The sequence below is a fragment of the Mobula hypostoma genome, chromosome 11 (assembly GCF_963921235.1).
Source record: "Mobula hypostoma chromosome 11, sMobHyp1.1, whole genome shotgun sequence".
NCBI classification, from domain to species: domain Eukaryota; kingdom Metazoa; phylum Chordata; class Chondrichthyes; order Myliobatiformes; family Myliobatidae; genus Mobula; species Mobula hypostoma.
In genome coordinates, this window is record NC_086107.1 from 78,298,529 (window position 1) to 78,314,823 (window position 16,295).

A 16,295-nucleotide genomic window follows, 5' to 3' on the forward strand; every position below is an offset into this window, starting at 1 on the left:
TGTACTTCAATGCAAGAAGCATCAGGAACAAAGGTGATGAACTGAGAGCTTGGATACCTACATGGAATTATGATGTAGTGGCTATTACAGAGACTTGGCTGGCACCAGGGCAGGAATGGATTCTCAATATTCCTGGATTTCAGTGCTTTAAAAAGGGATAGAGAGGGGGGAAAGGGGAGGTGGGATGGCATTACTGGTCAGGGATACTATTACAGCTACAGAAGGGTGGGTAATGTAGCAGGATCCCCTTTTGAGTCAGTATGCATGGAAGTCAGGAACAAGAAGAGAGCAGTTACTCTTTTGGGAGTATTCTATAGGCCCCCTGGTAGCAGCAGAGATACCGAGGAGCAGATTGGGAGGCAGATTATGGAAAGGTGCAAAAATAACAGGGTTGTTATCATGGGTGACTTTAACTTCCCTAATATTGATTAGCACCTGATTAGTTCCAAGGGTTTAGACAGGACAGAGTTTGTTAAGTGTGTCCAGGATGGATTCCTGTCACAGTATGTTGACAGGCCGACTAGGGGGAATGCCATACTAGATCTAGTATTAGGTGACAATCTGGGTCAGGTCACATATCTCTCAGTGGGTGAGCATCTGGGGGACAGTGACCACCGCTCCTGGCCTTTAGCATTATCATGGAAAAGGATAGAATCAGAGAGGACAGGAAAATTTTTAATTGGGAAGGGCAAATTATGAGGCTATAAAGCTAGAACTTGCGGGTGTGAATTGCGATGATGTTTTTGCAGGGAAATGTACTATGGACATGTGATCGATGTTTAGGGATCTCTTGCAGGATGTTAGGGATATATTTGTCCTGGTGAGGAAGATAAAGAATGGTAGGGTGAAGGAACCATGGGTGACAAGTGAGGTGGAAAATCTAGTCAGGTGGAAGAAGGCAGCATACATGAGGTTTAGGAAGCAAGGATCAGATGGGTCTATTTAGGATAGCAAGAAAGGAGCTTAAGAAGGGGCTGAGGAGAGCAAGAAGGGGGCATGAGAAGGCCTTGGCGCGTAGAGTAAAGGAAAACCCCAAGGCATTCTTCAGTTATGTGAAGAACAAAAAGATAACAGGAGTGAAAGTAGGACTGATTAGAAACAAAGGTGGGAAGATGTGCCTGGAGTCTGTGGAAGTGAGCGAGGTCCTCAATGAATACTTCTCTTCGGTAATCACCAATGAGAGGGAACTTGATCACGGTGAGGACAATATGAGTGAGGTTGATGTTCTGGAGCATGTTAATATTAAGGGAGAGGAGGTGTTGGAGTTGTTAAAATACATTAGGACGGATAAGTCCCCGGGGCTTGACAGATTATTCCCCAGGCTGCTCCACGAGGCGAGGAAGGAGATTGCTGAGCCTCTGGCTAGGATCCTTATGTCCTCATTGTCCATGGGAATGGTACTGGATTGGAGGAAGGCGAATGTTGTCCCCTTGTTCAAAAAGGTAGTAGGGATAGTCCGGGTAATTATAGACCAGTGAGCCTTACGTCTGTGGTGGGAAAGCTGTTGGAAAAGATTCTTAGGGATAGGATGTATGAGCATTTAGAGAATCATGGTCTGATCATGGACAGTCAGCATGGCTTTGTGAAGGGCAGATCGTGTCTAACAAGCCTGATAGAGTTCTTTGAGGAGGTGACCAGGCATATAGATGAGGATAGTGCCGTGGATGTGATCTATACGGATTTTAGTCAGGCATTTGACAAGGTTCCACAGGGTAGGCTTGTTCAGAAAGTCAGAAGGCATGTGATCCAGGGAAGTTTGACCAGGTGGATTCAGAATTGGCTTGACTGCAGAAGACAGAGGGTCATGGTGGAGGGAGTACATTTGGATTGGAGGATTGTGACTAGTGGTGTCCCACAAGGATCTATTCTGGGACTTCTACTTTTCGTGATTTTTATTAACAACCTGGATGTGGGGTAGAAGGGTGGGTTGGCAAGTTTGCAGATGACACAAAGGTTGGTGGTGTTGTGGGCAGTATAGAGGATTGTCGGAGATTGCAGAGAGACTTGATAGGATGCAGAAGTGGGCTGAGAAGTGGCAGATGGAGTTCAACCCAGAGAAGTGTGAGGTGGTACACTTTGGAAGGACAAACTCCAAGGCAGAGTACAAAGTAAATGGCAGGATACTTGTTAGTGTGGAGGAGCAGAGGGCTCTGGGGATACATGTCCACAGATCCCTGAAAGTTGCCTCACAGGTAGATAGGGTAGTTAAGAAAGCTTATGGGGTGTTAGCTTCCATAAGTCAAGGAATAGAGTTTAAGATTCGCAAGGTAATGATGCAGCTCTATAAGGGATTAAGGGAGCAAGAGCTTTACTCTCTGGAGAGAAGGAGGATGAGAGGAGACATGATAGAGGTATACAAGATATTAAGAGGAATAGATAGAGTGGACAGCCAATGCCTCTTCCCCAAGCCAGCACTGCTCAATACAAGATGACATGGCTTTAAGGTAAGTGGTGGGAATTTCAAGGGCGATATTACAGGAAGGTTTTTTATTCAGAGAGTGGTTGGTGCGTGGAATGCACTGCTGAGTCAGTGGTGGAGGCAGAGAGACTAGTGAAATTTAAGAGACTACTAGACAGGTATACAGAGGAATTTAAGGTGGGGGGTTATATGGGAGGCAGGGTTTAAGGGTTGGCACAACATTGTGGGCTGAAGGGTCTGTACTGTGCTGTACTATTCTATGTTCTATATTCTATGTTCTATGTTCTGTGAATTGTTCACTCCAACCTGCAAGGGTGCAATCCCAAGTGTGTCAGTCTTACAGAACACCAGCAGGGCACATCCCGCTAATTCGCTTTACTTTTACTTGCTTCTTCATTGCTTGCGGGGATAGTTTACCACCATTTACTTTTTTTAAAAAAAGCGTTATTGTTAATGGCTTAATTGAATTCATTTGTTTTCGAACTACCAGTGTGTTGTCGCACATCTTTGGTAGTGCCATCTTAAAACTGGATTCATTCACGATTCCATGAAGGGATTTGACAATAATGTCTTCTCTAAAAGATGATTGTGTGGTAAAATAGATCAGATGATGAAGCTAATAGTCCAATCTAAATTTTGAACATTTTTGAATGATGGTGGAAATCTACTGCATTGTTTTTTTACTACGCGAGATAAATAGTTTCAAGGTCTTAATTAAAAAACAGAACATGCAAGACTTTGCCACAGGCATAGTTAATTTGGACCAGGATGATGTGCCAAACAAGTTAAATGTATTTGTAAACTTATGCAATGTCATACATCAGTGTGCACAACTGCACATTCTGGCATTTTCTGCATGTCCAGGGTCCCTCTATTACAGGGCACCACCCTCTCACGGTAAAAACACTCACTACACAACTCCTTTGAACTGATCACTTTTCACCTGAATTGCTTGAACTCTGTTAGTTTGAGATTTAGGCATCAGAGAATCCATCACAGATTTGGCCAAACTGTCCTTATTGTACATAGACATAATCCAAACAGTTTCTTGCACACTCTGCACACTTCACATTCTTTCTATAAGGGTGTAACAGAACTGCGGGACATTTCGTTCAACTTGAATTGATGCCTCCTGCTTCCCATTGCTATGTTCTTTGATGAAATGCCAGATTTGACATTATGTTCGAAAGTTGCCAGTAGCAGAAGCATTGATGACAGGTTCTTTGCATCGTGTCATTCACAGTCTAACATGTGGCATTCAAGTAAACACTGTGTAACTGAGCAAAAATAATACTGAAAACTGTGCATGTTCAGAACCTTACCCAACATTACACACTCAAACAAGCAACTTTGTTGTGTTGTAACTTACAACACCTCCAATTCCACTTGTGGACACAGATAGTAAAGTTAAAAGTTCAAAGTACCTTTATTAACAAAGTATGGAAGCAGTATAGAACCCTGAGATTCATTTTCCCATGGTCAGCCACGAAACAAAGAACTCTTTTAAAGAATAACATCAAATCCACACAAACTGCAAAAAAAACAAAAAACAGAATTCAAAACACCAAATCACAAAGGCATTGAAAGAGTCCAGGCATATTCAGATCAGCTCAGTTCAGTTCAATCCTGCGCTGTGTTCCTTACTATCTGCAGGTCCGTCCCAATCAAAATCACATAAAACAGCAACAATAAAAAAGAGCAACCAAAAACCAGAATCTCATCCTAATGTGAACTACAGAGTCCAATCCACAAATCGCTTAGATTAAATCTTGCCCAAGACCCATGGACTCTAGCATCGAGAAGAGGGGGGTGGGTGAGAGAGAGAGAGCTTTTATAGGTAGGCAGCTTCCTCCAGGAGCAGTTTGTGAGAGAGAGAGAGAGAGAGACCTTTCACACACATATCGATGGTGCCAAACACCCATTCACCTTCCAACTCGTCCTCGTTAATTTAAATCTCCCTCAACGCTTTAATCAGCAAGATCAGTGAGAAATGGGGTTGATCATAGACTTGCACCCAGTCTCCAGGCACTACGTCACTGGAAACCTCGCAAACTCCCATGGAGACAGCAAAATGCCAGATCACTCAGTCGGCCTAAAAACACACCACCAAAATGTAACTCACAGGCTCCAGAACCACATCTGAAAAAAAAGATAAAGTAAACAAAATGAAGGAAGTACTGTAGTTTAGTAATCCATCTGAAGACTATCAACCTTGCTCGTGTTACTCACTGGTGCTATCTTCTTCTGGAAATGGAAGTGGTTTCATAAAGTTGAGAGCTGTTTGCGCAAGGATCATTCAGACAATACTGGTGTTGAGAATAGTTGATAAAATGATATTCGCACCTCCAGATTGTGAAGTTGATTGTCCAATCCAAAATTTGAGCATTATTGAGTTACTGTGGAAATGTTTTCAATGCTTCAATGCTTTTTATTTAACTTTGTGTGTTAATTTGTTTCAAAATCTTAATTAAAAGATAGAATATAGAATGGTATGGTACAGGCACTTGTATTTCCTATCATGATGTTAAATAAACTAAATGTAGCTGCAGTATATACTTAACTAATCTGGTACCTCCTGACTGCACATGTGCAAATTTTTGTAATCCCTGCATGTTAAAGCTTGTACTTGGAAACACCTTCAATACACTTACTGCCTCTAATATCTTGGAAGTGTGTTCCAGGCACCCATATTCTCTGTGTAAATATACTTACTCTATATATCTCCCCTTTGAACTGATCCCCTCTGAATTGAAATGTACGAACTCTGTTTTTAGAGATTTAGACCTTGAGAAAACTATACATGCTGTCTACTCTATCTATAATCTGAGAACTGTGAATCAGATCACCCACCAGCTTCTGAGATATCAGAGAAAGCATCGCAAATTGGAACAAACTCTCCTGATAGCACATGCCCATAATCTAGACTGGTTCACCTTAATGTTCTTGTGTACCCTCTCCATAAAGATATTCTTCCTATAATGTGGTATCAAAACTAGATGCCATATCGTAACTGCAATACATTTGCTTCGACTTAACTGGATGCTTCCTGCTTGCAACTGCTGAGCTCTGCGATGACTTGCCATGTTTCACATTACATACAAAAATAAGATCATATTATGATATAGACGGAGTTGCCAATATCATGAACATGAAGTGGAAAACTGTTTGTTCAAACGTTGTTCAGCTATTCCTAGTGTCCACAATAGGTAGTGAAGCCAGAGAGTCATGGAGAACTATAGTAGAGAAACAACCCATGTCTTCCAGCCTAAACTATTATTCTAGCTTGTGCAATTGACCTGTACCTAGACCATTGCCCTCCATACTCCTTCCATCTATGTACTTTTCTGAAATGTTGAAATTGAACCTGCTGACAGCTCGGTTCACACTGTCACAACCCTCTGAGCGAAGAGGTTTCCTTCTTCTTCCCCTTGTGCATTTCACCTTTCACGTGACCTCTGGTTCTCGTCTCCCCCAACTTCAATGGGTAAAGCCTGTTTGCCTTATCTATACCCCTCATAATTTCATATACCTCAATCAAATACCCCCTCATTGTCCTGTGTTTCAGGAAGTGAAATCTCAACATATTCAACCTTTTCCCATAACACTGGTCCTCCAAACTAGGTAGTATCCTTGTAAATTTTCTCTGTACTCATTCAATTGTATTGATATATTTCCTGTAGGTGACCAGAACTGCATACTGCAGGTTGGGCCTTGGCAACATCTTTTACAACTTCAGTATAGCTTCCCAACTCCTGTACTCAGCGCTCTGATTTCTGAAGACCAATGTGCTGAAAGCTTTTTTTATGACCCCATTTGCCTGTGATGCCACTTTCAATGTATTCCCAGATCCCTCTGCTCTACTGCACTGCTCGGTGCTCTGCTGCTCACTGTGCAATTACTCCCTCAATCTTGCCATCTGCAAATTTGATGATCCAGTTGCCATATTATCATCCAGATCATTGATGTAGGTAACAAACACCAACCTCTGCAGAATACCACTAGTTACAGGCCTCTACTCAAAGAGGAAACTATCTACTACCGCTCTCTCACTTTTACTGTGAAGCCAATATCAAATCCAACTTACTACCTCATCCTGAATACAGGTGACTGAAACTTCTTAACGAATGTCCCTTGTGAGACCTTGTCAAAGGCCTTGCTAGAGCCCATGTAGACAACATTCACTGACTTTCCTTCAATAAATTTCCTTGTAACCACCTCGAAAAAATCTGCAGGAATAAGTAGACATGACCTACCAAGTCAATCCTTAATCAGTCACTGTCTCTCCAAATACTTGTGTATCAGAGTACCTTTCAGTAACTAACCCACTACTGACGTCAGGATCACCAGCCTATAATATCCTGGCATATTCTTGGAGCTGTTCTTAAACAACAGAAGAACATTAGCTATACTCCAATCCTGTGGTACCATGGCTAAGGACACTTTAAATACCTGTGGTAGTGCCTCTGCAATTTCTGCAGTAGGGTTCCACAAGGTTCAAGATTATACATCGTCAGGCCCTTTGGATTTATCCACCCTAATTTGCCCAAGACAGCAAGCATCTCCTCCTCTGTAGTCTATATACAGTCCATGACCCTACTGCTGTTTTGCCTCTGTTCTATAGTTTCTGTGTCCATCTTCTGAGTAAATACAGATTTATCCACTTCAGATCTCCCCCCATCTCTTTCAGCTGCAAGGGAGATCACCAAGCTGATTTTCAAGCCCACTAATGTTGTCCCATGCTATCCCTTTGCTCTTAATATATCTGTAGAAGCCATATAACCATATAACAATTACAGCACGGAAACAGGCCATCTCGGCCCTTCTAGTCCGTGCCGAACTCTTACTCTCACCTAGTCCCACCGACATGCACTCATCCCATAACCCTCCATTCCATTCCTGTCCATATATCTATCCAATTTAACTTTAAGTGACAACATCAAACCTGCCTCAACCACTTCTGCTGGAAGCTCTTTCCACACAGCTACCACTCTCTGAGTAAAGAAATACTCCTTCATGTTACCCTTAAACTTTTGCCCTTTAACTCTCAACTCATGTCCTCTTGTTTGAATCTCCCCCATTCTCAATGGAAAAAGCCTATCCACGTCAACTCTATCAATCCCCCTCATAATTTTAAACACCTCTATCAAGTCCCCCCTCAACTTTCTACGCTCTGAAAAATAAAGACCTAACTTGTTCAACCTTTCTCTGTAACTTAGGAGATGAAACCCAGGCAACATTTTAGTAAATCTCCTCTGTACTCTCTCAATTTTATTGACATCTTTCCTATAATTTGGTGACCAAAACTGTACACAATACTCCAAATTTGGCCTTACCAATGCCTTATACAATTTCAACATTACATCCCAACTCCTATACTCAATGCTGTGATTAATAAAGGCCAGCATACCAAAAGGTTTCTTCACCACCCTATCCACATGAGATTCCACCTTCAGGGAACTATGCACCATTATTCCTAGATCCCTCTGTTCTACAGCATTCCAGCATTTACCATTTATGTCCTATTTTGATTAGTCCTACCAAAATGTAGCACCTCACATTTTTCAGCATTAAACCCCATCTGCCATCTTTCAGCCCACTCTTCTAACTAGCCTAAATCTCTCTGCAAGCTTTGAAAACCTACTTCATTATCCACAACAGCACCTATCATCTTACATCTTACCAGCCACCTATCTTACCAGCCCTTGGAATTCTCTTTCATCTTGTCTGCTAGAGCAACCGCATGCCTCCTTCTAAACCTCCTGATCTCCTTTGTTTTCGTGAATTTTTATCAGAGTCATATATAAAGTTAAAATCACCTATTATACTCCTCAAATACCTCATTTCTTCCTTGCTGCCTATATCTGATACGCACAACCTTCTTAACCAGGGCTTCAATCAGTCCCAGTAAGAGATCCGATATTGCACTCTCTCATTTGGAACTCTATACCTGTATATTGACGAAGAAAACTTCCCTGAACACATCTGAAAAACTTTGTCCATTGAGCTCTTTTACAGTATGGGAGTCCCAGTCAATATGTAGAAAGTTAAAATCACCTATTATCACAACCTTATTCTTCTTATAGTGTCTGTGGTCTCTCTGCAAATTTACTCTTCTAAATCCTACTGAGTTTTAGATGTCTCTAACAATTCCATTAACATGGCCATCCGTTACTTATTGCAATGCACACAAAAATGCTGGAGGAACTCTGCAGCTCAAGCAGCATCCATAGAAATGAATAGATCGTCAATATTTAGGGCCGAGACCCTTCTTCGGGATATGAATATTCCTTTCCATAGATGCTGCCTGACTTCCTGAGTTTCTCCAGCATTTTCTGTGTGTTGCTGTGGATTTCCAGCATCTGCAGATCTTCTCATGTTTATTCATTACTTATTCCTCAGTTCCAGCCAAATAGCCTCAATAGACTGTAGTGACATTTCTTCTACCGGCCACCTTATCCTGTCTACAACAACAGAATCATGAAACGTTGAGCTGTCAGTCCTGCCCCGCCTGCAGCCAAGTCTCACTTATGGCTGCAATGTCATTATTCCATGTGGTGATCCATGCATTTAGCTCATCTGCCTTGCCTAAAATACTGCAATTTAGAATATTCCCATCATCATATCTTTGTGTGTACATTTAACAACATTTTTCCCCACAACGACTCCACTGTTTGCCCTGGCACTCTGGTTTCCAAATCCCTACAATGCCAGTTTAAACCCCATCCCCCGGAGTAGCACTGACAAACCTTCCCACAATTATATCGATGTCCCTCCAGTTCAGATGAAAACCATCCTGTATGTACAGGTCCCACCTTCACTGAGAGAGGGCCCAATGATCCAATACATAATATCAGCAGTAATACTGATGCCTGAAGAATGAATACTGAAAGTGCCTTCTCTTTTTATAATATGACAGTTTTTTTCTTGTACAAACTTAATTCACATATAAAGCATAATTTCTGTTGCTTTGGCATGCAGGGCAGGTCATCGTGACTTCTGATGATAAATCAGGCCAATGCACTTATGTGCAATGCACTCCAGGTTGTAAGATTGTGACATCTTCGAGACAGTGTGACACTACCTCTCCATTCACTGCATCCAGTACAGCCAAATCCACAACAGTCGAATCTACAACTCTCAGTCCACCAGCTACATCAAACTGCACCTGCATAGTCAATGAGAAATTAATATTACCAGGTAAGTATATTGGCTGTTGATAGCATCTAGAATAAGTAACTAAGGAAAACAATCATTGAATCATACCATTCCCGTGACAATCCAATCCCTTTCAGAACTTGTGTCACACTCCATGACTGTTTTTAAGACGTTTATACAAGCTTGGCAGGTGAAATGATACAAATTACTGTTTCATGTAATTTCCACAGTTACTGTACGCATGGTCCAGAGCAGTAGAAGCGGGACTTACTTCTCTTCCCATGTGTGAAGTCATCTACCTCAGTCGTGTACTTCTCTTTGTTTATTATGACTTTTACTTTAGTTGTTTGTTTCCTGTTCTGGCCTTGTTCCCATAGAACACAGGCGTAAATGGACAGGTAGCACGTAAGTAAAATCACTAAGCATGTCTGGATTTTATTGTCAATGATGACATTCGAGAAGGGTAAGTTACTACATTGTCACACTGAAGCTGCCAGGAATTTGTTGGGAGCAGCTGTTATCAGAAAAGTCCACGGGTCTCATGCGGGAAATTGTTTAAAGACAGCTGATCAGAATTCAGGTCTGCCATGTTCCAGTTGGACAAGAAGCTGCTTCCCATTCCCATTCAGATATGTCCGTACATGTCCTCCTCTACTGCCATGATGAGGTTAAACTCAGGTTGGAGGAGCAACACCTCATATACCGTCTGGGTAGTCTCCAGCCCCTTGGTATGAACATAGAATTCTCCAACTTCCGGTAATTCCCTCCCCCTCCCTTCCTCTATCCCAGTTTCACTCTGCCCCCTCCCAGCTGCCTATCACCTCCCTCATGGTTCCACCTCCTTCCACTACCCATTGTGTTTTCCCCTATTCCTTCTTCACCTTTCCTGCCTATCCCCTCCCTGCTTCCCCTCCCCCACCCCTTGATCTTTCCCCTTACTGGTTTTTCACCCGGCACCTACCAGCCTTCTTCCCACCCTCCCCCCACCTTCTTTATAGGGCCTCTGCCCCTTCCCTCTACAGTCCTGACAAAGGGTTCCGGCCCGAAGCGTCGACTGATCGTTTCCATGGTTGCTGCTCGAACTGCTGAGTTCCTCCAGCGTGTTGTGAGTGTTGCTTTATGTAGACAGTTTCTGCTACCTGGTATTATCAGTCAACTTCGTTATCTTCTCAAAATATGTCAAAACTTTTCAAAAGCTATGTAATGATCAGAATAGAAGAGAAGCTTTTCACTGTAACTTGGTATATGTGGTAATAATAAACCAGTACCAGTACCATTACTCAGGGATAAATGAGTACTTAAGGAAATTAGGAATGCACACAAAATCATGAAATATACTGAGAAATCTGAAGTCATTCCATGTTCATTAGGATCAAGAGAGCACCTGGGCAAAGTGTATGATGTCCATTGGAACCAGGAGAGCAAATTATAAGTGAAGCCAGGAGATGTGGGTGAAGTCCTAAGTGAACATTAGTCACGTGTGTTCACCAAGGAGGATATGGAGGATGCTGAATTCAAAAATGCAAAGCCAGCTCTATTGCAGTGATGATAACTCCTAACTCAGAGGGGACCATGAACAATTGCTGCAGATAATGTTCCCTGGCAAATACAATAACTATTAAAAGCTTGCAATTTTGTCCTCTCTACATACTATACCTGACCATAGTTATTCATGTCTCTGTCCTCACCGCAACAAGTAAAACAATTGACCTGAAGAAGAGGTGCAATTCATAATTGTTGTGTGTGAGATTTGGATCCCAAATATACCAATTAATATTCCAACGTACAACATATAAATAGGTATTCCCTGTGATGCAATGTGTCAAATGTAGTATAAGGGACTATATTTTTACCTAAATGCTGTAATGCAGTGTTTTCAAGACTTACAGAATTTATGTCTGTATTTCTTTCCAGGAAAGAAAATCTACTATACCAGTGATAAAGCAGGCTGGTGTTATTTTGGGTTCTGTTCCAAGACCTGTGAAATTGTGAAACACACGATACCATGTGTAACCAGCACGTCATCTCCACCAGCCACAGAGTCACCTGTACCAACAACAACTCCGAGTGGTTGCTCAGCTCTCCACCCACCTAGAGCTGTGAGTAATCTTTGTGATATTAGTAATTGTCGTTAGAAGGAGGTGTTGCTGTATTGATGAATATTAAGGCTGGTAAGTCCCCAGGAACCCCTGGTGAGATGCACCCAGGTTTATTGAGTAAAGCAAGTGATAAAACTATTGGGGCCATGACAAAAATCTTGGTGACTTGAAAAATCTCAAGTGCTGATTGAGGTTATAAGGTTTTATAACAGCATAAAAATATTAGCATGTTTTTCGCCTATTGGTTCTTTTGCCTAGTCCAATTGGAGCATCAAAGAATCCTCTTTTTGTTTCAAGTTCATAGTTTTCTTGACCAATTACTTTCAACGTACATGTCTTCAGAAAACTTTAATAAGCCATTTAGCCTAAGTCACAGTACGGTATTTCAAAGGAAATAGTTTTAAGGGAAATCCGGGAACATCCTCTTTCTAGCCCTCATCACAAAATTTTCTATCTCTTTCTCTTTATATCTATATATATATATATTTGGTTATCTATACTGTCTATACTGTTCTTAAAACATAGAACAGTACAGGACCTTCAACCCATCATGTTGCCCCCAAATAATTAAGCTAATTATTTAAACTGCTCCTCACTGGCTGCACATGGTTCATATCCTTCTATTCTCTGCACATTCATGTACACATCTAAGAGCTTCTTCAACAGTTCTATCCTATCTGCCTCCACCACCACTCCTGACTCCTGGTAGCACATTCCAGGCCTCCACCAGAAAATATCCTCACATACCCTTTGAATTTAACCCTTCTCTCCTTAAATGCATGCCCTCTAGTTTTAGACATTAGAATCCTGGGAAAATGATGTCATCTTTTTATGTTATCTATTCCTCTCATTACCTTTTTTTTTTATCAGATCTCCGCTCAGCCTCCACTGTTTCAGAGAAAACGATCCTAGTTTGTTCAAACTCTCTTTACTGCACGTTTGCTTATCCAGACAGTATCCTTGTAAACCTCTTGAGCACCCTTTTCAAAGACTCTACGTTCTTCCTGTAATGGGGCAACCAGAATTGAATACAATATTCTAGATGAAGACTAACATGGTTCAGGAAGCTATGATGTAACTTGACTGATGAAGACAAGTGTGCTATACAGCTTCTTTAGTACCCTGTCAACTTATTCAACCACGTTCAAGTAGTTGCACCAAGGTTTGATCTTGGGATCTGCTAAAATTCCTGCCATGAATTGTGTACTTTCCCTTAACAATTGATCTCCCAAAGTACAATATGTTATACTTCCCCAGATTAAACGCTGCCCGTTATTTCTCCACCCATATCTTTAATGATCTATGTCCTCCTGTATCCTTTGGCAATCATCTACATTATAGACAAAGCTACCATCCCACCCATGCACATTTTCATCCAGATCATTTATCTGTATATCACAAAACAGTAGATTTCCTAGTACGGATCCCTGCAGAACACCTCTAGTCATAGGCTCTGGCTAGAAGAAATTCCATCAACCACTCCCCTCTGTCTTCTATGGAAAGGCTAATTATGAATTTAAATAACCAAGTCACCATTGATTCCATGCATTTTATTCTTCTGAATAAGCTTACCATGTGGGACATTGTGGGGTCTTACAAAATTCCATGCAGATAACATTCACGCCTCTGTCTTCATTATCATCTTTGTCATCTCCTCAGAAATACTTAGTCATAAGTAAGACATGACTTACCTCCCAAAAGGACATGCTAAATGACCTAATTAGTCCATAGTTTACCAAAGGCTTACTGTATAAATCCTATTCCTAAGAATCTTCTCGGATAGCTCACTATCACTGACATGAGAATTGCTGGTCTATAGTTTCCAGGAATCCTTATTTTCCTGCTTGAGGAAAAGAGCAATCTTAGATTTTCACCAGTCCTTTGAGACCTGGCCTGTTGTTAGAGACTTCTGACCCTGCCTACAATTTAGAGTTATGATCTAAGTTAGTGGTTCCTGGCACAGTCAGCTTCAAAACTGACGGGTTTTATCTCCTCTTCAGCCACAGGAACTTGGTAAGTTCTTACAAATATTATTTTCTTCCCATAAATTACAGATGAATGAAACTTGGAAGATTGACAACTGCACAATAGGAATGTGTACAGGGAATAACACCATTTCAATAGTGCCAATGAAATGTCCAAAAGTTAAACCAGTCACTTGTCAAAATGGACTGCAACCCAGTAAAACCTATGACCAATCTGGCTGCTGCTATCAGAATCATTGTAACTGTGAGTATTAAGGAAGAACATTCCTTAAGTTAAATGTGCTGTAATGTGTGGAGGGATGGAGGCAATATGTTGGAGGAGCACATTGTTAGTTACAGGCAAACTAAGGATTACAGTTCCTCAAATTAATGAGAATTCACAAATCACTACAGAGAAATTTGAGACATAGATTCAAATTCACTGAATTTATGCAAAAAAAAACACAAAACTTACTACTTCAAAATTTGCTTTTCTTGATGCATATACAGACGCATGGACAGTTTTATAGGAAAGCAATAGCCCTGTAATGCAAAGGTTGCCTGTATTCACTGTGCTGGCTTGGTTTATGATGCAGTGTCTGAACAGTTCCCACCAGCTGAATTACCTCAGCTTTATCTTTGAATGGTTTTGTCTATGTAACTCATTGCACTCCAACAAAACCTGGATTCAGACAGAGGCAGGGTGATGGGTGTACAGTAGGTAGGAAGTGGGGGTGAGGAATATTGAGAAAATAATCCTCCCTCCAGTCTGGAAGATCAGAGCACCATGTCCAAGGTTCAGAACATAGCCAGTGCGAATCTGTGATGGGAAGAGAGATTTTGTGGAATTATTTCACCAACCTGGTTGGTGGTATTTAAGGAATTCTCTTGGGGATGAGTTGCTGATAACTTAACTACTTGCAAAATAACTTGCAAGCAATTAATGTGGGGATGCATCAAGAATTCCTTCTGAAGGGACCTAGATTTCAGTAGGTAAGAACTACAAGTTGCCAGGTTGTGCTTGAACAGGTTGAAGCCGGCTCTTTCACTTTAGAGAACTCCTGCTCTACAGCTCTGAATCTCTCCCCTACAGAACAAGCAAATGTGTTTTAATTCAATGCTTGCTTAATGTCTCATTTTAAAGACACCACCTCTGCAGTATGATGTTCTCCCAGTAACACATTGGAACCTTGATTGCTGAGTGGGTCCTCAACCTCCACCCACAAAATGCTGGAGGAACTCAGCAGGCCAGACAACATCTATGGAAAAACATACAGTCAACGTTTTGGGCTGAGACTCTTCAGCAGGACCTTCAGAGACCCTTCTCCAGTCCTGCTGAACGGTCTTGGCTGAAACATCAAGCGTAACTCCTTTCCATAGATACTGCCTGGCGCGCTGCATTCATCCAGCATTTTCTGGGTGTTGCTTGGATTTTCAGCATCTGTAGATTTTCTCTTAGAACCATAGAACATTACAGGACAGAAACAGGCCTTTTGGCCCTTCTTGGCTGTGCCGAACCATTTTACTGCCTAGCTCCTCTGACCTGCACCTGGACCATATCCCTCCATACATTTCTCATCCATGTACCTGTCCAAGTTTTTCTTAAATGTTAAAAGTGAGCCTGCATTTACCACTTCATCTCGCAGCTCATTCCACACTCCTACCACTCTCTGTGTGAAGAAGCCCCCCCAATGTTCCCTTTAAACTTTTCCCCCTTCACCCTTAACCAATGTCCTCTGGTTTTTTCTCCCCTAGCCTCAGTGGAAAAAGCCTGCTTGCATTCACTCAATCTATATCCATCATAATTTTATATACCTCTATCAAATCTCCCCTCATTCTTCTACGCTTCAGGGAATAAAGTCCTAACCTATTCAACCTTTCTCTGTAACTCAGTTTCTCAAGTCCCGGCAACATCCTTGTAAACCTTCTCTGCACTCTTTCAACATTATTGATATCTTTCCTGTAATTTGGTGATCAAAATTGCAAACAATACTCCAAATTCGGCCTCACCAATGCCTTATACAAACTCATTATAATATTCCAACTCTTGTACTCAATACTTTGATCTATAAAGGCCAATGTACCAAAAGCTCTCTTTACGACACTATCTACCCGTGACGCCACTCCTAGGAAATTTTGTATCTGTATTCCCAGATCCCTCTATTCTACTGCACTCCACAGTGCCTTACCATTTACCTTGTATGTTCAACCTTGGTTTGTCCTTCCAAAGTGTAATACCTCACACTTGTCTGTATTAAACTCCATCTGCCATTTTTCAGCCCATTTTTTCAGCTGGTCCAAATCCCTCTGCAAGCTTTGAAGACCTTCCTCACTGTCCACTACACCTCCAATCTTTGTATCATCAGCAAATTTGCTGATCCAATTTACCACATTATCATCCAGATCATTGATATAGATGACAAATAACAATGGACCCAGCACTGATCCCTGTGGCACACCACTAGTCACAGGCCTCCACTCAGAGAAGCAATCCTCCACTACCACTCTCTGGCTTCTTCCATTGAGCCAATGTCTAATCCAATTTACTACCTCTCCATGAATACCTAGCAACTGAATCTTCCTAAATAACCTCCCATGCGGGACCTTGTCAAAGGCCTGACTGAAGTCCTTGTAGACAACATCCACTTTCCTGGTAAC

General features: G+C 41.6%; 1 protein-coding gene across 1 annotated transcript in view; it reads left to right on the forward strand.

The window, feature by feature from the left end:
* Positions 1 to 13,913, forward strand: part of LOC134353480 (mucin-2-like) — a 182,926-nt gene extending 169,013 nt beyond the window's left edge. Inside the window, exons 60-62 of the mRNA XM_063061484.1 lie at positions 9,398 to 9,616; positions 11,489 to 11,673; positions 13,728 to 13,913. Coding sequence (XP_062917554.1) covers positions 9,398 to 9,616; positions 11,489 to 11,673; positions 13,728 to 13,913 — 590 coding nt within the window. The remainder of the gene's footprint in view (positions 1 to 9,397; positions 9,617 to 11,488; positions 11,674 to 13,727) is intronic.
* The last annotated feature ends 2,382 nt before the right edge of the window (positions 13,914 to 16,295 follow it).